The sequence below is a fragment of the Salarias fasciatus genome, chromosome 2 (genome assembly GCF_902148845.1).
Source record: "Salarias fasciatus chromosome 2, fSalaFa1.1, whole genome shotgun sequence".
NCBI classification, from domain to species: Eukaryota; Metazoa; Chordata; class Actinopteri; order Blenniiformes; family Blenniidae; genus Salarias; species Salarias fasciatus.
This window is the reverse complement of record NC_043746.1, coordinates 26,185,604-26,213,279: the sequence shown is the minus strand read 5'-3', so window position 1 is coordinate 26,213,279 and position 27,676 is coordinate 26,185,604. Positions and strand designations below refer to the sequence as shown.

General features: G+C 41.2%; 2 protein-coding genes across 2 annotated transcripts in view; one reads left to right on the top strand and one right to left on the bottom strand.

Annotated features, from left to right (window-relative positions):
• Positions 1-2,369: 2,369 nt before the first annotated feature.
• slc26a2 (solute carrier family 26 member 2) lies at positions 2,370-9,249 on the bottom strand. Its single transcript, XM_030111117.1, has 5 exons — positions 9,160-9,249; positions 7,511-8,133; positions 7,033-7,323; positions 5,668-6,116; positions 2,370-4,461 (listed from the first exon to the last, which is right to left on the bottom strand). The coding sequence occupies exons 2-5, from the start codon at positions 8,117-8,119 to the stop codon at positions 3,639-3,641; spliced, it is 2,172 nt and encodes a 723-aa protein (XP_029966977.1). The 5' UTR covers positions 8,120-8,133; positions 9,160-9,249; the 3' UTR covers positions 2,370-3,638.
• A 3,150-nt stretch (positions 9,250-12,399) lies between these two features.
• Positions 12,400-27,676, top strand: part of pde6a (phosphodiesterase 6A, cGMP-specific, rod, alpha) — a 34,017-nt gene continuing 18,740 nt past the window's right edge. Inside the window, exons 1-10 of the mRNA XM_030102775.1 lie at positions 12,400-12,445; positions 13,083-13,420; positions 14,120-14,261; positions 17,186-17,338; positions 19,547-19,636; positions 19,882-20,022; positions 20,878-20,952; positions 21,966-22,030; positions 22,524-22,590; positions 26,459-26,506. Coding sequence (XP_029958635.1) covers positions 13,092-13,420; positions 14,120-14,261; positions 17,186-17,338; positions 19,547-19,636; positions 19,882-20,022; positions 20,878-20,952; positions 21,966-22,030; positions 22,524-22,590; positions 26,459-26,506 — 1,110 coding nt within the window. The 5' untranslated portion in view covers positions 12,400-12,445; positions 13,083-13,091. The remainder of the gene's footprint in view (positions 12,446-13,082; positions 13,421-14,119; positions 14,262-17,185; positions 17,339-19,546; positions 19,637-19,881; positions 20,023-20,877; positions 20,953-21,965; positions 22,031-22,523; positions 22,591-26,458; positions 26,507-27,676) is intronic.

Below are 27,676 nucleotides of genomic sequence, written 5' to 3'. Positions count from 1 at the left end.
AGGAAGGATTAAGGCTCCCAGATAGTTTCTTGTTCAGAGACTCGATTCACCTTGGAGCCTTCATCGGCTGTTATCTGAAATCTGCGCAGTAATTTGTCATCCAGGAGACGTTTTCACCTGAAGGTAAAGGTTAAAGAGGGCAAAGCCTCTGAAGGCAAACTTCCACTGCTAACACACTTCATTATTCTCTTTGCGGCATTGAATTATTAATTGGGCGAAAGGTAAAAGATAACAGAGCCGGATCTCCATTTTTCACTCAATATGCACATTTATTGTCTTCACTTTAACATCACACCTAAACTAGCAGTTATGAGTCTAATGTTACAATCTTCTATCTGCATACAGATGTACAGTTTCAAAGAAAACCTTGAGCTAATTACCCACATTCCTCTGAAGATCACAAGCGACTGTCTCACTAAGGCAAATCTTTAATGAATAATAAAAAAAAAAAAAAAAAATCCCAATCATCCACAAAAACATGAACAAAAAGTGTTGAAAAAAATCCGATCAAACAGCTGTTGGCTTTTCTTCCAGTTGATTCACCTGATCATGCTTTCAATAAGTAAACTCTGAAGAACCATGCTTCAGTGGAGCATTGTGAACATAAATGTAAAGTTAGTCACATGGACGGTGTCTGCAGTTACATACAGACAGAATAAAGTTACAGACTGGTAATCAATTGCCTCTTTTACGGAACCGTTTTAAGTTCTAAATGTTAAAATCACTGCAATTCAATGGTTTTCGTCATGTGTAAATAAAAAAACATGTTTTTGACCATGTTTAAAACACTGAGCTATCCCGAGATAACACAATGTTTCCAGTAAATGCTCTTCAAGGGGTTAAGAATTAATGGCACATTGGCTTGTAAGTGCAAAACAATCCTTTCAACAGTGACAAACCTTAATATGAGTCTACAGTTTAATAGCACAGACGTGAAAAAATGCCTTTGGGAGATCTGTATCTCTTGGTAAACAGCAGTGACGTTTCCTCAACATTTAAGAATCAATATTTAAGTTTACTCAAATGCATCAATGAAGTGCGATAAGGAGCCGTATCAAAAGAATAAACGAACACTCCAGCGGGTTTCTTTCCCTGTGATGAGGCTCTCGGTGAAGAATAAGGCACGATAAAGCTTTAACTGATCAGGAAACCTCTCTGAGATGACTTATGAACCGCTTTTAACCTGAATACATGTTGACATTTTAGTACAAGTAAAAGGTTTTACATTATCCTGAATAATATGTTTTTTGCTGCTGAACAAAACCGTCAGTCCTGTTTATTCACCTGCATCCACAGAAATGGAGTTGTAAAAACACACCGGCAGCTTTTTAAAGTGACCAAGACACAAAAGAAAGGAAGAATAATTGAAAAAAAAAATTATGTTGTGTACATAGTAAAATAAACATGTCTTATTGTGTTCAAGGTCAAGCTAAAAAATACATTCATAAAGAGAAATACGAGCACAATAAGGCAAAACCACCTGATGTTTCACTTTTACAGTAACCAAAGGTGAAATTCAGTAAAATTAACTCATTATTAAGGCTTGGGTTTTACAGCATGTTCAGTCATTTTCATATTAAATCCACAACACAACAGTTTAAACTGAGTTCAAAGGGGTGACAACAATATTGTTAAGTTTGTTTGTTTTTTTTTTAGCTTCCTTTGTGCTTTTCTTTAGTCAAACCTTTAACTTCTATTTAAGTAGGTATCAACAGTCCAGATAAAAGGAATGAAAATCCTGAGTACATCGTGTACAAATCCCAAATGTGGAATGAGCTTGATGAAATACAGTCGGACGGGTTGAGGCAGTTTCAATAAGCTGCTGAAAGGGTTATAATGGCAGATGTTCAGGAAGGCGTGGTACCATGCCTCAAAAGACAAAAGAACAAAAACAACAAGTTCCATCTTGTCTGAAACAGCGACATTCCCACATCATGCCGCTGACCAACAGCATCAACTCACGCTGGATATGAGACCTGCTTTTCTTTGAACCCAGAAAGCACAAACTGATTATTAATAAACCCGGGAAAACATTGGTTTCTGCATAATTCTTATGAGTTTACATCGCTATAGTTCAAAGGTATTGATTACAACTTTATTGTCACAACTTATCTGATATGCAATAAATATATTTTAAAAGTGAGGGAGGGCGATGGTGATATGTATGGATAGGCCGACCCTTTATGAAAGGTTTATTTCAGTTTGATAAGGAAGTCAAGGTTTTACATATTTCGCAAAAAAAAAAAAATAAAATAAAATCCTATGTTTATCTCTAATTTCCAAAATGAAAAAAAAGAAAGAAAATATTTGATAGGCTAACTGAATCCAATAATAATAATAGTAATATAAATAAAGATTAATACATGTAAGGCTATGAATCAGTTGCCTATTATTTTCAGAATAAAAGCAGATAAACACATTAAACAATCAAACAAAAAAGAATCATACACTTCGGTACGCTTTTGATTTTAATACAGAACAATAAAAAGTTACTGGAGATTAAAACAAGTGCTACATAAGAAAGCGACAGTCCCTTGTTGATTTTCTCCCCTTTAAAGTGTCACGTTGTGCTCTACGTATTTATTATTAACATTTCAGACTACAGCCCGTGATCAAAAGCCTCATTTCAATGTCAGTGATCCTTGAAACGCGCGTTGTTCTGAAAGGGGACGTGTAATAACTCTCGACTTTATTTGTGCTCACTACAGTGGAGTTTAAATGTTTAAATAACATCACAGTAACAGCCGGACATTCAGCCGAGAGGTTTGATTGTAACACTAAACTCTTAATATAAATCTCAAGTGGCACTCATTAAAGACTGCGTTTACTTCACCGTGAGGTTTGCACCATCCATCACCTTTTAGAACATCGGTGTAATAGTTTTGTGAAGGGGAAAATCAAAAAGCTTTGGTGCGGAAGGTTTTCAACTTTGGCAAATATAGAGAACAAAGAAAATAATTTATCAAAAGTAACAGAGAGAAAACCCAGTGAACCTTTAAAATCAAATAACAACTGAGATGATTGTTCCAGAAACAAAATATGATTAATTAAAAAAACAAGACACAACAGGAAAATGTGGCTTTGGCAGATCAACACCAATGTATTGAGACTGAAGGGCCGTTAGCATCATTTTCTTAACAGTAATCTCCAGTTTTCTTCTTTGTAACTGCTTCATGTTTTGGTTAAAGGAACTCGCTGAATATCGTGTAGGCACTTCGTTAAAAATAAAGATTTCTGGGTTAGCGCTTCACTTTATCCCACTCAACTGTCTTCTGATTGTGGAAGGAAGCTGAAGAACCCTGAGAAAACCCCGCAAACACACCCGAGCAGCGAACATTCACAGCTCGTTCACACGTCTCCCGCTCTCCAGCGCACCGCGGGAGTCCTGCGCCGAGGCGTCGCCGCTACACCTCGCTCGGACCGAGGGCTGTTTAAACCGAGACTTAACCCTGAGCGTGTAGTGCACTCCGTAGTAACGTGATTCAAGCTTCCAGCGTGAGGAATAAAGCCTAATGGAAGACAGATGATTGCAACAGGAGAAACCTCGATAACCATCCCAGCATTAAAAGGCACATAACAGGTAACAGAGAGTTTATGCAGTGTGTAAAATATATGTACAGATCCTGCGTATTCTGCTTTTAGCATCTGCTGTCGGGATTTCCGTTGGGAGCGCCGAGGCTCTGGGCATAGCGGACGGCGTCAGGAATGGTGAAGAACACCATTTTGTTCTCCCCGACGTTCCCCCCCTTGCCGTCGGGGTAGTAACCTCCTCTTTCCAGCGTGTCCAGCACGGAGGGGTTACACCGAGCCAGGAAGACCTTGACCCCCAGCTCGCCGTAATCTTTGTGGATCTCCTTCAGAGCGTTCACTCCGGCAGTGTCCAGAAACAGAACGGCGCCGCAGTCCATCACTAAGCTGTGAAAACTCCGCGACGACGTCTTATCGTGCATCAAGGTGACTGAAGCAGCAGCAGCTTCCACGTCGTTCTCTCTGGACGCGTCCTCTTTCTCCTCCGACTTCCCAGCGGCCTCTTGCTGCTGCTTCTTCTTGAACTTTATTCGTCTGGCCTTCTCCTTCACCGGGTTGAGCCCCACGCTCTTGTAGAGAGATTTTTTGAACAGGCTCTGGTTGGCGTAGTAGATGGGAGCCTGGTATTTGAAAACGGCCACTCCTGGATGCCTCTGAAGGCCGTGGTAAGATGACAGGTCCTCATAGTGCTCCCTGTCCCCGGCTCTGCCCAGCTCCACCACCTGGACCCTCTGGGTCCGGCCCAGGACGCAGTAGGCCGACACCAACACCCCCACCAGGAGGCCCAGCTCCGTGTTGACCAGGGCTGAGGTGGCCATCGTGATCAGCCAGATGGAGGCGTCCACGCGGTTCGAACGCCACATCTTTGGAATGTCGGCGAACTTCTGGAGCGCGCCGCGGAGGTTCACCACAATGATGACGGCCAAAACGCATCTGTGTGGAAGAGGGAAGGGAGCAGGTCACATGCAGCTGGATTCTGGAGTGACTGTGTGGCGTACTATGAGTTGGAAGACCATAAAATAAGGATTCGTAGTAAACAATACGACTGGAAATGTAAACATTCATCAGCACCTCTGGGTTAGCCAAAGAAGGAAACGATCCGAGTTCTTACTATAACAGAAGAATCAGTTTTTGCCACTTGTTTAATATGAGGAATAAAGTATTTATCTCTCTTGGCCTCAGGACAAGGATTTGATTTCCACGCAATTCCTTTGAGGTGCACTGAAGTTTTTGGGAACTTTTTTTTTTGCACCTCAGATATTACCTTGATTTCTAAAAGCTCTGCACAGCTGTGAATCTTCTGCACTTCATTTCAAACAACAAAAGCAGTCCAACTGAAACCACCACCATGAGGTGCCATGTCAGTTTCTGTTCTCCTATCCTACACGTGAACTGCAGTTCTACAGAGCAGGAAAATGCAAAGCACACAATAACCCTGAACCGTAGGGTTATCGGTGTTTGTCCAGGACTACCCTTGAAACCTCTCATAGACAAACACCGTAAGAAGCACAAGCAAATTCTGTCTCCGTTTTAAAAAGACAGCAACACATTAATGTGCAAAACTGTAAGTGTGTACTGCTTGGTCATTGTTTTGTAAGTTTAAATTATTTTAAATATATATTTTAAGGGGTATGCACGCTCTAAACTGGAAATTTCTTTCTACTGCAATGATAAGCTGTCTGTGATTAATAGTAATCATTTTTTTTGTATTTGCACAGCCTATAGGTCAGTTTTTAAAATTTTCTCTGTTACCTTGGATCAGACGTGTCAAACATGTTTTAATTCAGGAGCCACACACAGCTCTATTTCATTTAGTCAAACTTTCCTGTGTTGTGACACAGAGTACACGTCATGATGATATCTATATTTTTTTTTAAAAAGCCAAACAATTACTACTGGAAATTACGACAATCACAACATGAGGGAAATTTAAAGGATCCCTTCGGAATGAAATACAGATAAATCTTAGCCTTACAAATAAATAGAGAGTAGATAAATCATAAAGCCTTCTGTTTGCCACCCCTGCCAGAATGCCTTGCACTGATGTTTTCATCACTGATGTGTTACGTATGTCGTCATTTCGTCTTTACCAACCGAAAATAACCACACATTGACTGAACGCGGTCCTGTGGCGCTTACTTTTGAAGAGAGTAGAAGAGCGGCGCGATGACCAGCAGCACCAGCAGCAGGACGAGCCCGCTGACCAGCCCGGACACCTGGGTCTGGCAGCCCGTGGACTCCTTGACCAGGGTCTTGGTCAGAGCGGCGCTGGTGGTGAAGCAGCGGAAGAACGACGGCAGGATGTTGCAGAAGCCGATGGCGTACATCTCCTGGTTGGCGTCCACCGTGTAGCCGTGCTTCTTGGCGAACATCTCCGACAGCGAGACGGTGATGGCGAAGCCCACAATGGCGATGGAGAAGGCGTCCACCGCCACGTTGGGGATCAGAGACCACGAAGGCAGCTGAGGCGGGAGGAAGCCCGTGGGGATGTCGCCGGCCACGCCCGAACCGTACTCCGTGTTGAACCGGCCGAAGTGAGATGCAACAGTGGCAATTATCACCACGAACAGTTCAAAGGGGATTGGAGCCTGGACAGAGGAAACGGTACATCAGACTGACGGGGGTGAAAACGAGATCAAAGTATTCATCTTGTTTAGAGCTGTGACAATCATGTACTGCACTGGGGAACCGACCACTCCATACTGGTGGTTTTTGTTTTCACGGCGCTCACTAAGGTGGTTTGGGAACTCTCTTCAGTCTGACATTTAAAAACAAACCAAAAAAAATATCTTGCAGGTTCAATTCCCCCATCTGTTCACACAACAGAGTGCCCTTGAGAAAAGACACTGAACCCATAAATATACTGTGCTTTACATGTGTAAATGTTTAAACAACCTTCAGGAACAAGAAGCCTTATGCAATGCATCATGGTCTTCGGTGCCCAGAATCAATGCCGGGAACAACTGCTCCAGGTCAGGAAGAGGATGAGCAGCGCCAACATATGGCCACTCATTCTACTCACACATGTCGCATGTCTATTATACATATCTATTTTTAAATCAACAATTATGTTCAAGTTAGGCCACATTTCTTTCTTGAAGACGCCTCCTTGCAGAATGCAAATGTCATTCTTTTGTGACAAGTTGGCTGCACTGAACTCGGCATTTGTGCTGTAGTAATATAATCTTTGGAGGAAGGGGAAGGGTTAGACTTAGCAGTCAAAATTAGATATCTGTATGTCATAGACAACCATAAACAGACAGTATATATAATCTTATATATAGATTTTCTGGGAGGAGGTTTCCACACACCTTTAGGCTTTTAAGCAAATCAGAAAGAGGGTTGAACTCTCTGAGGGGCAACATGGAGGAATCTTAAAGGGGAAAAAAAAAAAAAGGCCGGGAACCACTGATACTTATGGATCTCAATCTAAAACCCTCACGTGGATGGATGTAAGAAACTTAAAATGCAATGAACAAATGTGAGGTTTGTATCTATTTTCACCTTGAGTTTGGCCTTGAAGCGATTGTTGATCTCCTTTGCTGGTATCAGTACTGCCAAACACACCAAGCTGGTGACCAGGTCGCATATGTTGGTCTTCCCGATGTTGTTGAACAGGCTGTACCACGTCTTGAAGAGGGTGAACCAACCCTGGGGCCTGGGAATCTTCAGGCCCAGCAGGTACTTCACCTGAGACGTGAGGATCGTCAGGGAGGCTCCCGTAGCGAAGCCGCTCAGGAGGGAGTCGGAGAGGTAGACCGAAACAAAGCCGACCTGCAGCAGCCCCATGAGCACCTGGGAGGAACACACAAGCAAGTGATCCGGTGTGACGTTCAAACAAATGTGCCTTTAGATTTATTCATGGCTGCCACCTTTACATAGTGCTCAATTCATTTCATTGCAGTGACAGTAAATGCTATCTTATTTCAAGTCCAAAATGAGGTCGTCTGTGATTTTTGTTCAGTGTTGTGAGAACTCTTACCTGGTAAACTCCTGCAGTAAATGTCACGGTTGCTCCCACTGTGATTGCATAGCAGCTCTTGTCACATTGTATCTCCACGCTGCTGTTCCCCTGGTCTGACATCTCACTGAAGTTACCGATACCAACGCTGCTCCTTTCTGCGAGGTATCCGGCCACAGCCAGCTCTCTGTCCACAACCTGCCCCACAAGCAAGCACAGCACTCCGAAAATCCCCACCGAGATGTGTCTGGAAGAGCCCAATATGGCATAGATGATGGAGGCAAAGAAAGAGGTGTAGAGGCCATATATTGGATCCTGGCCGGCCAATAAAGAGTAGGCGATGGACTGCGGGACCAACAGAATCCCCACAATCAGTCCAGACATGGCATCACCTAAAATCCAGTCCCTGCACTGGTAGCGTGGAAGCCATGACAGAATGGGAACAAAGCCAAGTATTTTGGATTTGGCTTTTTGTGCCGTACACGTGCAGTGTTTCTTTAACCGATCGGACACAACGGTTTTCCAGTTTTTGTCGGCTTCTTTCTTGACTCTTTCCAGAATGAGAGGCTGGTGCTGGTCTGTCTCACCGCCATCCTCTGCTGCTGTACAGCCATCATCAGCGTGTAGCATGATAGAGTCTTTATCTGAGGTCGAAGAGAAAATTTTTATAAAAATGTCAGAGAAAGAGCTAGCACTTCAATCATATGGTCAGTGAATGTGGATTTCAATAAATATGACACCAGAGAAGTAGTTTGAGGAGGAGCAGTTAGTGTGTCAGTGGATGTGGACGTTGCATAGATTTCACAAAAATCACACTCCAGATAAGATACGTTCATTTACACAGTCCAGCAGATATTTTTAGAAAACACATTTAGAACATGACATCAGTTTTGAGTGCTGACTCAAACCAAAACAAGGATAAAATAAGCAGGAGTAAGTAAAATGTACTGATATGTTATCCCTGCTGTGCACTCTGGACCGTGAGAGGAACTTTTTGGGGAGCACTTTTCATTTATAGTAAATTTCACATGTAATATGAAGATTAAAAACAAGTTTTATAAGGTTTGATGATGAAATTATTCACCCCTTGACAATTATTTGAATCAGTCTTTAATATTTTTGGTTACCTAGCCCACACTTATTTACATTATCCTGTATAATCTGAAGTTTGACTGCCAAAATGCCTCTTTATTTCTGACTAAGCACAATGGTGACAGACTAGCTCCACAGACTTCATTTATTTCAGGAAGCCTCAGAATCACAACGTTAACTGGATTATTGTAAAGTTAACTAATTCTGCTCCCTAAAAGAACTAGTATGTGGAGATGTTAATCAGATTATCTGTAATCCCTACAGGTCATTTGCACGCTGGAAGCAAAGTAGATGTAACATGCAATCGGGGCATCATCGAAAACAAGTCGAGCCAGTATCCTCAAATCTGCCTGAACGCTGTGTCAATAAATACGCGTGTAGACATAAAACGCTACGAAGATGAGTTATATTACTATATTCCTGTAATCGGCCCACTGTAGCGATGAATGGGCTCCATTGTAAACAAGTTGTAAACGTGGACATCAGAGAAAACTCACGCCAGTCAGAGCAAATAAACGTGACAGTCTGCGGCTCTGCGGGAAAGTAAAGAGTTGTAATCAAAGCGAGAAGTCACCGACCTGAAACAGCAGCGGATAAGAAGTTTATTTGAAGTTAATCCAGGACACTTTCATTCCGCCTCAAATTCATTTTTAACAGCAGTCTGTACCGTCGTGCGTGGTGACGTCAGTGGTGCGTGCTGCGTCACAGGACAGGCCGCTCCTTATATGGACCGAGCGGAAATAAACGTTCAGCGTGAAATGTTCCTATATGAAATTAGTTATCAGAAAGAATTGTTTTAAAGCTATATTTATGCTAAAATATCCAAACATAACCCTTATCCTACCTAGAATTAAACTTAGATCTTCAATATTCAATAAAGAAGTTCTCCTATTCGATTCGGTTCTAAAAGAGTAAAAGCCTTAAAAAAAACTGCTGAAAAAGGAGTCAAAATTCTTAAAAACTAAAACCAAAAAAAAAAAAAAAAAAAAAAAAAAAAAAACCGCTGAAAAATAGGATTAAAGTTCTAAAACAAAGTACAAAAAAAATGACATGTTTTTATCCTAAATTGTAATTGAAACTTCACAAAAGCAACATAGGACGGTCAATATGAGACTGTATAAGCTGTGTGAGCCTAAATTTAAAGATTAATCATGTTTTCCCGTTCAATTCAATTTGTTGAAAAGTAACAAAAACGGCTTTTTCAGTCATAAAAGTTGCAGACCCCTGGAGGGCATGGTCTTTCTTTATTGCTAATCAGACCACATCAAAGTCTTTATGTTGGTGAGTAACTTGAAACTGAACCAGACACTGAACCAGATGTATCCTTTATTCAATTAAACATAATTTATTCAATCATTTATTTGTTTACTTACCTACATATTGAAGGACGTGTGTTATTGGAGTGCAGGATGAGACAACAGATTTTGAAAGCTGTTTAGGAGGTTCAGTGAGAATTTCAACTGCACGTTCCAAAATAATTTGTAGAAAATGTAGAAAGCAGAAAATGTAGAAATGCAGAAATAAAATGTAGAAAGATAATTTATTGCTATTTTGACTTTAATATGTTACAAATCTAAAATATTTGGAAATGAAATAATGTCAAGGGGAAAAAACAGCTAATTACAAGTATAAATGTAGACGCTTTGTTATATAGTAATTGTTAAAAACAATTCTTGATCAAAACAAAATAAGCTTTATGTCTTTTCTGCCACAAATGGAAGGAACAGTTTTTGAATCTGTCTTGGTAGCACTCTCAGTTTTATGGCATTTATCACAGTAGAGCAAAAGCTATAATCTGGTGTATTGTTTGCTTTATATATCAGTACGTCTGTCATAAACATTTATTAAACCAGCTTAAACTACACTGTCACTCATATATCTCTCATTTAAATCACCCTTTTCCCCACCCTTGCCAAAAAAAAAAAGAAGAAGAAGAAGAAAAGAATAACCCAGTTGTGCAATATTGTTGGTGAGTTCTCTTTTCACTTTGCAGACCATACAAGTGAAACCAGCTGCCAGAGTCTTTTCTTTTGTTCAACGATAACGAGACTTCTGTTCACCGCGTTTGTTATTTTCTGGCTCGGATTCCTCAGTGCGGTTATGGCAATGCCTGGTGTTTGTGGTTCATCACCACAGAGTCCAGGCATATGAGCTGTGGGAAAAACAAGAGAGTGAAACAGCTTATGTTTCAGGTCTGACATAGATAACAGTACTTCACCTCGATACATGTAACCAGAATCTCACTCGGTGTGAAAAGAAGCAGTGGGTAGAGCTTATAGAGCGTATGCATATTAACACACCACAGAAAGTGTCAAAAACAGCATATTGAATTTCACTTTGGGCCCATGGGTTTAAAACATTGTTGATAAATAGACTTTGAACACACTTGTCTTTTGTCAGCTCTGTGAACTCATTCATCATCAGTTACGTAATACACAATGCGACTTTTGTGTCAAGTGAAGTGAATTTGCTTGCTCAAGACTACAGGTACTAATGGTTTGAGAACTTTTTATGAATAACTGTGTGCATTTTTAGTTTGATAAAAATACTGGGAGGCATATATGTTTGTTACTTGGCTCCTGATCCGCTGTTTCAAGGTTAATTATGTCAGTAGACAGAGCCATGCAAGCAAACACCCTCCTTAAATTTGTTGCAAGCCAAGGCAAATTTATTTGTATAGCACCACTGATATACACAAAATTACATTAAATTAAATCATAGAAATTCATTCTTCCGAGGTCAGTCTTTGTATGTAGTGTTGATGTTTTGCACCAGTTCCTGCATAAGTTTTCTCACAATCCAAATGTGTTGGATTACTTTAGACGTGTGTGTGCTTGTCTGTCTTTGTGTTACAGCTGTGATGAACTGTCATCTGTCTAGTGTACCTTCTCTCATGTGAGGTGTTTGCAACAACCCAGTCCAGAAGACCAAAAATACCACTGTTTATATTGTACAACAAATGATTTTTAAATTCTGACTTATGTTAGAGCTACTCATTCGGTTTAGACCAGAGGTGTCAAATATAAGGCCCGAGGCTCCAATCCGGCCTGCCAAGCAAATTGTAAAAAAAAAAAAAAAAAAAAAAAAAAAAAAAAGAAGTTTTTTAAAACAACACATCACTGAGACCCGGGCTGGAATATCAGCGGTATTGCCATGACAATTGCTATCAAACTAGCCTCAAAGCCACGCTGTCAGGATGAGTTTATAAACACTTGTAAAAGTGTGTTGAACATTTCACTGTTTTGCACCAGAAGGTTTCATTAAATATGGCTTTATGTTGAGATTGTAGTCATTTTTTGTCATAATTATTTAGTTTTGCAAAAATGTAGACATTTTCATCACATATACTTTGCGTCATAACTACAGCAACGAAAGCTTTAGAGTCTAAATTTAGAAGTTATTATGACTCCATTTTACCGGTCCGGTTCACTCAAGATGAAACTGGATTGTATTTTGCCTCTGAACTAAAATGTGTTTCATACCCCAGATTTAGACTCTGCACTAGATAAAAGTACACCTAGATCATTCTTATGATACCTATAAAAAGCTATTGAATTGGCAATATCCACCAAATGACATGCAAAAGTGCTTGACGATGACTAATCAAGAGATAACTGGGCTGTGTGTTCACACTTTCTGCTCCTCAGAGGACGGAGAGACGGAGAAGAATCCCACATAGTGTCATTAAACATGTGAAAGGTATTGTAATCCCAGTGCCGTAATTGGATGCAGGCTTATGTTGACACATGACCATTTAAAGCCAGCCAGGTAATCCCTTTTCTTTTCTCAGACATCTGCAGTCGAGTTGGTTCGCAGGACAGAGGGATTACACACTTTACTGGAGACAACACAAGGAATCCAACAGATAGAGGTTGTTGTTGTTATTATTATTATTATTATTATTATTATTATTATTATTATTATTATTATTATTATAGCTCATCTATGTTTCCACAGGTGTTTGCCGTACATTATACGCTTTTGACTTCATTTATGTATATGTACTGGAAGTGTAGCACAGCCAGAAAAGTACTAAATAAGTTAAGAGACCATTGTAAAAAACATATTGAAATGTATTTGTTTCTTCCTGTGAAGCCATAAGACAGTAATGAAAACCAAACCTGTATAAACAGTAGATATTTTGAGTGTTAGTGCTCATATACTGTGATATTGTCTCTACACTATGTAGAGAAAAATGCTTTGAATAAAGCTGAGTTATTTTCATTTATCCCGAAAACAAGTGTCTCAGAATAACGTAGCAGACGTTACCAACCAAAGTTGAATAATTTGCATGATTTCCCAGCATAATATCACTCACAGATTAAACAGAGATCACACCAACCCTGCTCCCCACCTGTTGTATTCAATTGTTTTTGCTAAAAAATAGAAACTTCTGGAGGTGAAGCTACTTTTTTCACAATACTCTTGCTGGTTGTGTGTTTTGGGCTGGTCATGGTGGATCAGTTGAGATTTGAATGTGTAACCACGCACCACCTCCTCGGCAGCAGCCATGGTGGACGCAGCGGCAGCGGAGCAGTTCCTGGACGCCAACCCGCAGTTTGCCAAGCAGTACTACGACGCGACCTTCAGGCCCAAGGTCATCTCGGACCTGCTGGACAACAACAGGAAGCCGGTGGTGGACATCAGCAAGTACCACGAAATGACAGCGGTGGACGAAAGCGAGATCCTCTTCGACCTGATGCGGGACATCCAGGACAACCTGCAGATGGAGAAGTCCGTCTTCAACCTCATGAAGCATCTCAGCTTCATGCTGAGGGCCGACCGCATGAGCCTCTTCATGTACCGGCAGAGGAACGGGGTGGCGGAGCTGGCGACCAGGTCACTGGCACATCTCTTTATTTAGTAGTTATTCTTGAGGAGAAATGAAATGAAATGAAATGTCACTTTTCTGTCTGGTGGAAAGTTTTATCACCGGATGTGGATTCTGTTGCTGTGCTCCATTTCATTTGCATAAGGCCACACCCCAACAGCACACATCCCAGCTTCTCATTGTTTCTGTTTGCATTTCCTAACCTATTCACCACCTGGAAAGAAAGACCTCTTTAATGCTTTGCCAGAATGAGGCACTTTGCTTATATTTTCCACACCAATCTTGAGGGAACCCTGCTGAACGGGCACAGCTTTAGCACGCGGATTCACATTCAACTAGTTCCAGACAATTACATTTGGGACCCTAATTAAATCAGGGAACAGCAGCTAAGTCTACTCCTGATTTATAATCTTTATATTCAAGCACTTTCACGTTTCCCTGGCTGTCAGGGCCTCTGTGTCGCCACACTGCTGCTGTTGGCAGCTCCGGTGGTGATTCTCAGCGTGGCTGGCTTACTCAGGGGCCCCTTTCTTTCACTAAGGGTAAATTTGCATTTCCTGCTCTTTTCTTGAGTGCTATCCAGATGGCAACACTCTGAGATTACCTCTCTGAATTAAAAAAAAAAAAAAAAAAAAAGCAGCTGAGAAAATATACTTGATAACCAGAGTGAAACATACTTGACTTTCCCACTTTTTCTCTCCCTTTAGGTTATTTAATGTCCATAAAGATGCGATTTTCGACGACTGCCTGGTTCAGCCTGACAGTGAGATTGTGTACCCTCTGGATATGGGCATCGTGGGTCATGTGGCCACCAGCAAGAAGATGGTCAACATTCCAAATGTGTCAGAGGTACATGACGCCTGCACGTGTGTTTCTTTGTGTTCAGGAGTACATTAAATGCTCAACATGTGGGGAAAAAAAGAGAAGCTCTCGAAAAATCTGACTGTGTTCAATGATAATGCTTCAAACGCCTTTTATTTTCTGAGGGGCAAAGCCTCCAAGGCCTGCTGTAGCCACGTGTGACCACCAGAGGGCGGCATAAGGCTTCAGTGTCCCTGCTCTAATTCCACCTCGCCAAAACAAGCCCAATCTCATTACAGCCAATACCTATGACATTTGAAAATAGCTGGCAAGCTGATTGTCATGTACATATCAGCCGCTGCAGGTTCCGCTCGCCTCCACTCCCACCCCCACCCCCACCCTCGGCCCGTACCTGCACCAACTGCTATTGTGACATTTACACCTAATAAGGCATCGGCCCGCGCCACATAACTGATGGATTACAAGTGCCTCCTTGGTATCAGTTCAATCACGTCCTTTCATGGGAGATTAGAAAGCTGAGCTGCTGATGTAAGAACAAAACGGACCCGGGCTGATTGGTCCCGTTTGGTTTTTATCAGGCACTTCTGCTGCCAGGCCCGGCCTGTCGTGCCTCCAATTGTGCGAGGTGGCGCGAGACAGACGCTGTGATGTTTCGAAACCCCCGTCCATCAATCCGCAGCCTCGCGCAAACACATGAAAGCATGATGGGAAATGTGGCGGGCGGAACGATCAAAGCCTGCAAGTCTCAGTTACCCCAGTGGCAGCGAGGGAAGAGCCAATGTTTCCATATAATTGGTTGGCTTTATGATGCTAATGCGCAGAGGATGGCCTTATAGTAACGCAGAGACGGGGAATTACTGACTCTCTGCTTGCTATTTCCATCCCAATCCAATCTGGTCCAAGCCAGTAAACGGGTGTGTATCCCTGAGCGGGAGGGTGAAGTTCTGGATTATGTGGTGACCAACAGCTGGCCTCAATTCTCCACTGGCGTCTGTCTTTGACGCCCTAAAAATGAGTTTTATAACAGCTTGATATTCTAAAGCCTGTTTCTGTTAGTCGAGGTTTGGTTACTTGCGAAGGGTGTGTGCGCTTTTGTCTGTGTGCGTGTGTGTGAGGCTGTGCGTGAAGCAGGTTAATCTGTCCTGAATTAGAGCGATCCCAGATTATTCCCAGAGGTCACGTAGGCCCTGAGCCTTTTTCACAGACTCAGCACTACAGCACACCTTTAATCTATTCAGTTACTCTGCGCTGTTTCACATTCATTATTGGCCCTTAAAGCAGAAACAAGCAGAAATCCACCTGAAGTGTCATCACCCGGGAATCTTTATTAGTGTTTTGATGGATTGCGTATAGACTTTGTGCAGTGGGAGCAAAATCCAGCTAATTAAGAACAGTGTAAAAGAAATCTGATTTTTTTTTTTTTTTAATGAATATCTTAACAAGATATAATGTATTTAAAGTAACTGGCTTTTCAGCTAAGATAACCAGCTTTTATTAGCAATCAAGGTCCAAGCCTCCTCTGGTATTTGAGGGTCAAAGCTGTCAAACTGTCCAGATCTTTGAAAAAAAAAAGATGTACAGGTATATCAAGAAATTAGAATATCATGAAAAAGTTCAACATTGTCAGTCATGGATTAGGCCAACCTGTAGCCCTGCTCAGGCATAATGGAAGCCTAGTTTGCTCTGATATCTGCTTCAGGTCACCAGCACTGCTGGGTGTGGTGTCTCTCACCTTCCTCTTGACTTTACTCCATAGATTCTCCATGAGGTTCAGGTCAGGCTGGTTTACTGGCCAATCAGCCACAGTAACACCAAGGTCACTGAACTAGCTTCTGGTATCTTCAGCAGTGTGGGCAGGTGCCAAGTCCTGCTGGAAAATGAAATCAGCATCTCCATCAAGTTAGTCAGCAGGAGGAAGCAGGAAGTGCTGTGTTGGCTGTGGACTTCAGAAAACACAGTGGAGCCGCACCAGCAGATGACATGGCTTCCTGTCTTCCAGACTGTCCTCTCAAGGCTGCGCTCATCCCTTTTGCTGGTATACCTTTCTGGCCACAACTTTTCCTTCTGATCAACTTTCTATGAATATGCTTGGATACAGCACTTTGTGAACAACGAGCTTCTTTAGCATTGAGTTTTTGTCACTTTCCCTCCCCGTGGAGGAGCGAGACATCATGACTTTCCAAAACTGAACTATTAGGGTTAACTGGGATGCACAGTGGGATGTTTCACAAATACTTAATATATTGATCTTTTCTTATAGCTAATTGCTGATGTGGATATCTGCTTTAAACAGCAGCGTCACCGGTGGAAATGATATTTGATTACCTTTTAAAATGATGGCTGCCACAAAACTCTGCCTTCTTTATCCTGTTAGATCAACATCCTGTAGAAATACAATTAGACATAACGTAGCACAGGGTGGCCAATCAGAGCATTGAGAAGCTTTTCTTCTGTCAGTGAAAGTCAACGTTGTCAGAAAAATGGTTGACATGGAGAAGTTTGCCTTTATGCAATCTGCATAGAAATAATAGAATAACTACTTTTTCTTTTACAAGAAGCTGTGACTCAGTTTTTTTATTACCTGCACTTAACTGATGTGATTCTTGTTGCCAGCCTTGACAAACCAGAAGTCTGGGTTCAAACAAAGACTGGGACCTTGTCATATCCACATCTGGGTGCAGGTTTTTGTTCATTCTTGGCAGGTTAATGAGCAGCTCTCATAGCGTTACACCCCCAGAGGGACACAATTGATGACCCCTGCTGTAAAGGAGGAGACGTAGGTGGAGTGTAGCTGAGAGAGCGCTCAAGCTGTGAATAATGGACAGCATTCGCTTCCAGCATTTATGGATGTGAGCGATGCGTTCATCAATGCTGCGCCTGGAAGTTCTGAACAACACAGAAAGAAAGACACATTAAAGCATTTTTCTGTGTAATTTTTTTTTTTGTTCCAGAACCCTCATTTCAGTAACTTTGTGGATGAGCTGACTGAATACGAGACCAAGAATGTGCTGGCCATTCCTATTATGAATGGTAAGGACATGGTGGCGGTGATGATGGCGCTCAACAAGCAGGATGGACCGAGCTTCACCGCCAAGGATGAAGAGGTAACACGTAATCCATCACTCTGAAGGGGGAATTCTCCAAAACCAGCTGGGACGTATCGGACATATCTCCCCAAGGCTTTTAGGCATATTCTGTTGAATTTCTGAAATTTGCTCCACTTTGTTTAGATCTTTTTTCCATTAGTAAGTGACTAAATTGAAGTGGGAGTCCATGTCCTGGAATGTAATAGTTTACACCATGTAATCTTGTAACTGTGACTGTTGTCATTTAAACAGACGCCACAACAGAAGTTTTGCATTTTCACTTAAAAACAGGCTCTTATATAAAATGTCATTTACCTTTATGAGAGCTTTCTACACATTGGTAGTTTATCTCAACGACTTTTTTCAGCAAATTTAGTTTTTGATAAACCCTAATGCTAACGCCAACAAACGGGATTGACAAGCTGACCTTGACCATTGATTCAATCATTACAACAAGCCTGACTTATTTTTTAAATAATAACTTTTGTACGAGCTGTTTTACCAGCTAAGCAACCCCAGTGCATTTTGAATAACGAGTAACTAACAAATCATTCAGTTTCAGAAATGTACAAAACACTGATGACATGATTCTCAAGAATTCCATCCATCCATCCATCTTTACATCCATTTACAAACTCACCCTGACAGCCTGGCTTTGAGGCCACAGTTTCATCACAACCGGCTAGCTAGCTTTCAAGGTAGCATCACTGATACCTCAGCTCAGATCTCAGTGTTGTTTCTGCTACTCTTAAGAAACGTGTCAAAAAAAAAAATAATTCATGGTTTGGTTTGAAAATTTTATAACGTTTGGTGTTGTGGCGGCCTGGATTGGTGCCTCGTGCGAACTGGTTTTGGCCCGCGGGCCTTATGTTTGTCATCCCTGTCGTACTGAAGGGATGCAAAAAGAAAATCATGAAAGTGCAAACGTAAAACAAACACATGACTAAATGATGTGAACTGGTTTTGACAGCTGAGGGATATTTTGCAAACCAGCAAACATTTAGGCAGTTTGGCTTTAATCTTTCCCCATTTTGCTGAATAATTATATTTTCATCCTGAATTCTTTTTTTTTTTGTTTTGTTTTTTACATATGTGAGCTGAATACAGCGAATGCCTTGGATCATCTTGCTGATCTTACTGAGCTGAGGTTCATTCTGGTAATTCAGAAATGGATTTTAGTGACAGTAGTATATTTTTCTAGAGGCTCAAACAATGCTTTGTTCAAACAAATAAACAACACAGGCAGCTGAATCTTTACGTTGTATACTGACTGATTTTGGCAGGTTTGAATATAAGTATAAACCCATCAGCAGTGTGTGTTGGATGTGTGTGTCACAGGTTCCCTGCTGTTCACACCCTCTGGAGCAGTCACTTAAACTCTGCTGATATATTGCTACACAGATCTAAAGCCGCCCAAATCGCACCTAACAAGATTAATCCCTCGAACTTCGCCGGGAGCAGAACGGGGAATATTTTCCAACCCGGTAGAAATCATTTGACGGCGGAGTTTTCCGACAGGCGCAAGGCAACAGGCCACAGTCACAAGGAAAGGATGAACGGAGAACGGTCGCCAGTTAGAGCAATAATACCAAAACCTGAAAGGTGTTTACACAAATCTGCTGTGTCACTTGCAAAATATGAACAGTTACATCACAGTAACCTGGTTCTTTGGCGTTCTCATTATTCTTACTGCTTTCATTCATGACCCTGAGGAAAATGCAACTTTCTGACAATGCTCTGTCTGGAAAAAGCAACTGTTTTTTGGTTGCTCCTGTGAATGAGCACCGTGGCTATAGTAGACTGTTCTTCTGCACATGCTCAGTGGAAGGACAACAATGTTTGTTTCCAGAGTTTCTGTCATCTCCGTGTAAATGGGCATTGTTTTCAAAACGTTGTTTAAACCGGGCCTCAGTCTCTTAAACCATCACCGTAGAATCATAGTGAAAATGAAATTCCACTGAATACAAACCTCATGTCTCATATTTTTGTTTCAAAACTTTAAACACTCCTCGGCATGTTTGCATGTATGAATCCATAACTGTTTCAACATGTTCCTGCCTTCCTACTAAGCACACTTTGTCCAGTCCTCATGCAATAAGTAGTTAAAGCAGATGAACACATAGAGAAATAGTTGGATAAAGAGACATCGCATGTTAGGATTAATCGGCATCGTGCCGATATTACATGGATAAAGTGGTAATTTGTTCTTTGTTTCTTTTTTTCCAGACTCTAAATAAATACCTGAACTTTGCCAACCTGGTGTTGAGAGTTTTCCACCTGAGCTACCTGCACAACTGCGAGACAAGGAGAGGCCAGGTCAGGACGACGGAGCCTCAATCATTCAGTTTGAATAGATGTTAAGATGTCGAACTAGAGTAACTTCTCCTTTCTACAGACGTTTCTTTTTACCTTTTTGTCTTGGATTTATGATCCAAAATGCTGTAACAAGAACAAGGAAGAAGAGTCGATGGATAATGAATGGACTTGCAAGGTTTTGTGAAACCTTAAAGTCGCCGTCATCGCTCCCTCTCCTTGCTCTGCTCTGGCCTGTTGTCGTCCAGGTCCTGCTGTGGTCGGCCAGCAAGGTGTTCGAGGAGCTGACGGACATCGAGAGGCAGTTTCACAAAGCCCTGTACACAGTGAGGGCGTTCCTGAACTGCGACCGCTACTCAGTGGGCCTGCTGGACATGACCAAGACCAAGGTACGCCACAACAGTACTCACATCGGGAGTCCACGGTGAGCTGGAAGACAGGAAGGGAGAAAGAAGCAGTTCAATTTACAAGACTTTCTTTAAAATAGTTTTTAATTTATAGCAATTTCCAGGTTCAGTGAAAAGATCACCCAAGTAAAACTTCATTTTAATGTAAAAGCAAAGTGAGGAGCTTCTAAAAAAGCATAACTTCCTAAAACTTCACATTTGTGAGAAAAAGTTAATTCTTGGAAAAATATTATTTATGGAGCGCTGTTTTTGTCTCGCACTCATTCTTTCCGAGGCTTGATGTAATCCATTTTGGGTTTTTTCTCCTTTTCTTTTGGGAGGAGATATTTTGAGAAGGTCCTTTGGGGTTTCTCTGTCTGATCTCCTTCATTCCTCATCACTTTGTGCCCATAAAAGCATACTTGAAACCATCCTCTGATCCGTACTGTAGTATCCCCCATATTTACTTTATATTTTATTTTTTTTGTGTGTGAGTGATAAGTAACACATTGTCATAAATACTACTTATTGGCTGTGGCTGTCACCTAATTACAAGCAGCTGCCAGTTAATTTCTAACACCTGCTCTCGGAGAACAAACACATGTTGTCTGCCCGCACAGATGGCTGTCTGGTAACAATACTGAATCGCATGAATAAAGCACTTAAGAATAAACTAAACTAGTGGCTCAGCGTTGAGCAGACATCGTCTGGAAACTGTGCACTTTCAGAAGACGTATTAAAAATAATGCATACTGTGAAGAGGCTGCTGGGACATTTTCAGACGGCGTAACTTGCTGAAACAGCCGTTTCAAACGCTGTGTTCTGCTATAAACCCGTTTCTCTGTCTCGTGTCTGTAGGAGTTCTTTGACTTGTGGCCTGTCCTGATGGGAGAAGTCGCACCTTACGATGGACCCAAAACTCCTGACGGCAGGGTGAGAACTCACTGATCCCCGCAACTTCAAATCCTCCTGCTGTTCCTGCTGTAGAGAGTCACTGGTATTTAGCAAGGCCATCAGGGCATTCAAACAACATACTTTAAAATAATGGCAAAAAATTCTGAGTGTGTTGTTGACATGTCTGCCATGTATGATCCAAATGGTGGGACAAATGGGAGGTTTCACATTAGACAAGATGTCAATCCATCAGGGGGCAAACAGAGAAATGCACAAACACATACAAATTCACAGCTTTGGTAAAGTTCATGGAATCAATTCACCAGTTTTGTTTCAGGTGATGACTTGTATGTTAGAAATGTGTTACTGTCTCAACTTAAAACATCTAAACACTGGGCTAAATTAGACTGAAGTTTAAATGTACTGTACGGCGAGCCACCGCTTAGCATTAGCTGTTCTCCTCAAGGTTACTCTTTTACATACTCCTGTTTATGATCCTATTAATGATGCTTTATAATTGAATGAGGAGGCTCAACTTCTGATAGAAAACCCAGGCAAACGCTGTAAGAACAAGCTGACTCCATACAGAAGGTGTTTTTTTCTGGCTTATGAACAGGACCTTCTTTCTATCAGGCAATAGTATCAGCTACCCAGCCAGCACTCTACCTGTATTTCTGGTTGATCCCGTTGACGTGGCTCTCTGATCAGTCTGGGTTTTTCACATCACTGCTGAGACAAACCAACAACAGCTCAAAGCAAACTGAATCAGATCCGCTGGTCTTGATCACCTATGTTGAAAGATATTTCGCACCAATTCCAAGAAAATCCTAAAAAAGATGTGGGAACTCGAACAGATGTGCACTTATAGAAATTTGGGTTCTACTTTCATGTCTCTTTTCAAACACAGTACCATCATAACGCCTTTCTTTTTTGCCCTTCATCAAGAGTCAAACTGGTTTCAGTGATAGTGTGTGGTGTTATGAGCTGCTGAAGGACTGAGGTGGTTTCTCAGATTAAGACAATATCGTTTTTATGTTTTATGTCTCTCCAAGGAAATTATCTTCTATAAAGTGATCGACTACATTCTGCATGGAAAGGAAGACATTAAAGTCATACCGTAAGTCACTACAGCAAAGACGTAGTCTAGAAGACGCATGCAGTCTGTCACACTGTCACTGTCACAGCAGAAAAGGAACAAATGCTACCTCAACTCAGTGGGCACTGGGCACCTTTGCGATACATGCATGTATGTAAAAACTAGGAACGATTTACCCATTGAAATAGTAAAAAAAGCTTAAAAAACAATCATGCCACCCTGCAGTAATTTTAATATATTTCCATTTTAACAACAGGGCTGTGACATTTGGATTCTGTGAAATCTTTTTCACAATCCAACATGTAAACATCGATTACCTTTGCCCAAACATTTCACCGCAGACTGATGTTACCTCTGTAAAATTGAATTTTCTTTGTGCATTATTTGACTTTGCATAACGTTCACATAACCCTGATGGCGTTAGCTTGACCTGCTTGTTTACAGGGTTACTTTGTTTACCTGGAGTTTGGAGGGTGAGTGAGGTTAACGTCTTCTGTTGGTGTCTCATTCTCAGGAGTCCTCCTGCAGATCACTGGGCCCTGGTGAGCGGTTTGCCAACCTACGTCGCAGAGACTGGACTGGTCAGTATGTTTTTTTTTTTTTTTTAGATAAATACATGTTCCAGCTGAAAGAGTAGCGTGCTCTGAAATGCAGCACAAAACTTGCAAACCTCACTACAGACAATAAGTCATCAAACTTCCTGCTTGACAGTGCCGTTCAATGCAGCATATCCCTGTGAATATTTCTGCTAAATGAGATTAGTGTCATGTTACCACATCAAAACAAGCTCCTGATTCCTGAGAGCCGATAACCGCTGACTGAGGCTGAGAGCAGAAGGTCATCAGTCAATCATGAGGAGAACACAGAGTGTAAATGACCATCATTTTGAAAACATTCCCATGTAAACGTGAATCTTTTCTGGAACGAAACATGAAAAAAAGTTTTGAAATTTCGAAATGTTGTCATGTAAACTGGGCCTGAAACTGGCATCGCTATGAGGCGAGAGTGTGATTTGAGTTTGTGCTTTGTGAAGCGTTAGTGCGTCTCTCTAAGTCATTAATGGCCATTGAAGCCTGCGCCCTGTGGGCTTTGTAGCTGGAGCAGCACATTTCATCACTCCTCCTAAGATTTGTGCAGGCTTGACTTATTTGCGTGCAAGAAGATTTTTGTTGATAGCAATACTCTGGGAAGCTTTGAAGCAGAGAAAAGCAGGGTGGGATCCATGATCACATTTAAATTTGAGGCATCCAGCGCTTTCGTTTGCGAGCCTAAATTAGGAGGACTTGGACAGTTTGGCAGGTCACATGGTCACCGGCTGGCGGCTGAAGCTATTGAGTGTTATGTGACCTTTCTGCGTGGCCGCCCCTCGAGGCCCAACATGTATGAATTAATCAGCCAATGAATAATGAATGAATGAACAGGTGAGGCAGGCTGAATACAAACAGTGAGGGAAACTCAAACAGCGACAACAGCCACCTGTAGGACAGTGCAGCAGAGGAGTGGAGGGATGGCTTGTTTTTTTTTTTTGTGTGTGAAGGCGAGAGTAGATTTACAGCATTAAACAGAACTTTTATGCATTTTAATGAAATTGCATTTCTAAATAACAAAAAAAAAAAAAATGGTTTTTTTTCCATCCTGTCATTAATTGTGCATATAAGAAAGGGAAAAGTATATTTTCTGAGTTGAATTTCTGTTTCTCACCATAAATTTAGAGTTTTCTCTGCACGGTTGTGGGTTTTTACTGTTGATTGTACTGTTTTTACTGTGATCGATCAGCTTAAGAGTCAGCTGAGAGGCTCAAACTAGAACCGCTGCACCTCCTCGAACAGAGGAGCCAGAAAAAGTCGTCTGACATATTCAGCTCGGAGGCGGCCCTGAGGTCCTCTCTCCGCTTGTCTGGGGCGGCTCGGGGTCTCCCCAGAAAGGCCGGCGGAAGCTGCAGGACACGCTCACAGTGTCACAAAGGAAGATAGATGGTGTGTCTGGTGTTTTCCCCCAAATCCCCTAATTCCTCACAAACTTTGTAAAGAGCAACTTTCATTCCTGGTGTGCATGAGTTCATGTGAAGCCACTGTCCTTTAAAAAAAAAAAAAAATCTTTATTTCAAAATATCTTCATCGGAGGCAGCGGGTGGTCAGACGAGCAGAACACCATTAGGCCTTATTACACAGTTGTCAGTGTGCACGCCGTTGTGGAAATGAAAAGTGCTCAGCCACACGCTGCTATGATATATAATTGTAATTTCTGCAGCCGTTGTAATTAATCACGGCGTGCTTTTTTCCCCCGAACCGCCGAGCCTGCTGTCACTCGTTTGTCTATCCCTCCTTCGCCGTCTGTCCTCCTCCTGTCCTGTCCTTTCATTGTCTTTGCTGCTTGTCATTTTTCATGCCTTCCCTCATATTCCCTGTTTCTGCATTATGTGCAAGATGAAAACTTCATTTTTATGTGGAAAGAAGAACGAGGGGACGGGGAAGGTGCAGTTGGCTATGATTAAATTTAAAGGGGAAATAAAACTGTAATCAAATTCTAAATGTGGACTTTCCAACCAACAGACAAACCTAAAGGTGAGGAGGAAATTTTAAACAACAAAGTAGCTGATGACTATTTTCTAAACTAGTGGTTCCAGCAAACTATCAAGCGACTGTAAAAATATGCTGAAAAACACAAATTTCTTTAGAGTAGCAGACATAAAACACTGAAGATATGTGCGATGCTGCCATGAAAGAAAGAAAACTAGTTTTATCCTCCAGCCGTGCTGTCAGGATGAGCTTTTAAACAGCTACTGTATTTTGCACCAGAAGGTTTTATTATGCTTTATGTTGAGATTATTGTAATTTTCGATAGTAATTGTTTGACTTTGCAAAATTATAGACATTTTCATCACATGTAATCTGAGCCACAACAACAAAGAAAAACCTTTAGATTGTAAATTTAATATAAAGGTAATTATGGCACCATTTCACCAGTCTGGCCCACTCAGGATGAAATCGTTCATGTGGCGCCTGAACGAAAATGAGTTTGGCATTCTGACGCTCTTCTGACTGTATGTGAGGAACTGGGTAAATATATACATCAGTAAAGTTCTTGTTCTCTGTGTTTACTCCTGTAATGCCGATCAAAATCTGTTCTCCACCACTCAGCTTTACCTCTGACTACAGTAAATAGATGCCCTGTTAAAAGCCAAAGATTCTTCATCACTGTTCCTCTTTTTTTTATATTAGCGGACACATTTAAGGGCAGCGACACTCAGTGTTTGATCCATCGTAGTGTAAAAGTTTTTTCATATTAAAGGAATACTCCACCCAAAAAACGATTTGGCCTCATTTTCTACTCACCCTCATGCTGAGAAACACTCTGGAGCACTTTTTTGACGTTTCAAATGCAGTTGGAGATGTTTGGGGATTTTCGTTGTCAACAAACAGGGACCGACAGAGCCCGACAGAAAAAATGGTCCATAAAATCCACAAAACGTTCCCATTTTCCTTCATACTGCTCGTCCGCTGTAATCCAAGTGTCCTGAGTGCGTAACGTCCATAATTAATTCTTAACGAGGTTATTTAGTACATTTTAAGAGCCCAAACAGGGCGCTCTCATACAGCTCCATTGCATGTCTGCACGCGCACCCTGAACTACGGAAGCCGCGGCAGACCAAGCCAGACGCTTGTGCCCTTTCAGCAGGACACCGAAGTCAAAGCTTTAAAACAGCAGCCAATCACTTTTGTGATTGTCCACAGCTCGGTCACTCACAGCAGAATATATACAGCGGAACTTCTTCTTCTACGCTTGCAATTTAGAAAAGTAGTCGCTGAAAGCACGCAAGCGTCTGGCTTGATCTGCCGCGGCTTCCGTAGTTCAGGGTGCGCGTGCAGACATGCAATGGAGCTGTATGAGAGCGCCCTGTTTGGGCTCTTAAAATGTACTAAATGACCTCGTTAAGAATTAATTATGGACGTTACGCACTCAGGACACTTGGATTACAGCGGACGAGCAGTATGAAGGAAAATGGGAACGTTTTGTGGATTTTATGGACCATTTTTTCTGTCGGGCTCTGTCGGTCCCTGTTTGTTGACAACGAAAATCCCCAAACATCTCCAACTGCATTTGAAACGTCAAAAAAGTGCTCCAGAGTGTTTCTCAGCATGAGGGTGAGTAGAAAATGAGGCCAAATCGTTTTTTGGGTGGAGTATTCCTTTAACATTTGACCTCTAATTTGCCACTGTGACCGATAAAGACCTCAGGTCTCCTTTACTGTGTAGTCTGATGCAGCTGTATGTTAATAAGGACTGTGCATGTTGAATGTCTGTCATATGTCAGAGTAAAAGCTCCTCACAGAGTAAATTAGTTAATGTATGTGTAAACTGTGAGGATTCAGTCTGAATGATTCACTGTTGCTGCTCTGATGCAAACATCTCTAAGTTCTGCTCTCGCCTTTCTCTAATTGTCCAACAGATTTGTAACATCATGAATGCAGCACAGGATGAATTTTTCTCCTTTCAGGTAAGACCAACCGTTTCTTCTCAGTTTAATCTTGTTTTATTCCCAGAATTATCTGATTCAGTATTGTTATTTTTTTGAGTATTGTGTGTTTCCAAGTTCATCAGGATTGGTCTAAACTGGCGTTCTTACCATCGTATGACTTGGCATACATTTAAAATTGTTGTATTTGGTTTTTAACATAACTTTTTACCTTGTTTTTCTCTCTGAATGATTTCTATTTTCAGCCGAACCATATATTATATATAACCATATATTATTCTCCATATAGAAATATACAACAGGTGAAAGAAGTTCTTTTTTATTAGAACTTTATTATTATTATTATTGTTATTATTATTATTATTATTATTATTATTATTATTATTATTATTATTATTATTATTATTAATATTTACAGGAGCAAAACATATGAATAAAAAAAAAAAAAGAATTTTCTTGGAGTGGGATCTCCACTCCAAGAAATTACAAATTATCATTACAAATGTGCATTTAGTGTTGTAATTTGAATCGCTTTCATTTTCAGTGGATGACTAATACAAAGTTCTCACTAATAACTATAATTAGTTAATGACTTTCTATGAAGCGTCACTGACCATTGCTTCAGTCTAATTAAGTCTGATAATAAACAACATTCATATTTATACCTGTAATTGGTTGAATTATTGATTTTTTGAGTGATTTTATAATTCAGTTATTCCTGTTTTTGCACACACTGATGACCGTAGTTGCAGAATGCAAACTTTTCAACATTTCATCGGTAACTATTGAAGAAAATCAAAGTTATTCTTAACAATGCATCACCTTGGAGTACCTGGAGCTGCACTTATGGGTCATACTAATGGATTTTTTTTCCCACACCGTGCTCCAGACGCAACCACCCGGAGACACCGTCACGTGACTTCTTTCCTCCCTCCACAAAGCCAGGTTGTTTCTTGAGGGGTCAGAGAAAGTAGTCAGCAATTTTCCTCATTATCTGTAATCAGATTTTTATGTAAAGTAATAGATGGCATTAGCATTTTGCTGTCAGATTACAGTAATTGCAATGCGGGAGGCCTCTGTGTAGAAGTAATGTATGAAAAAATGAACCTGGCCATGTAATGGCCTCCGGTGTACTTTAACAGACCACCGGGGACCAATCAGGGAGAAATGAATAAATGATATGCCCCACAT

Coding starts and splice junctions, on each gene's coding strand:
- slc26a2 (XM_030111117.1), bottom strand. CDS start 8,119: ATGCTACACGCTGATGATGGCTGTACAGCAGCAGAGGATGGCGGTGAG. Junction 6,117..7,032: donor GCTTCAAGGCCAAACTCAAG/GTGAAAATAGAT, acceptor TCCTCTGTCCAG/GCTCCAATCCCCTTTGAACT. Junction 4,462..5,667: donor CTCTTCTACTCTCTTCAAAA/GTAAGCGCCACA, acceptor TCTTCCACACAG/ATGCGTTTTGGCCGTCATCA.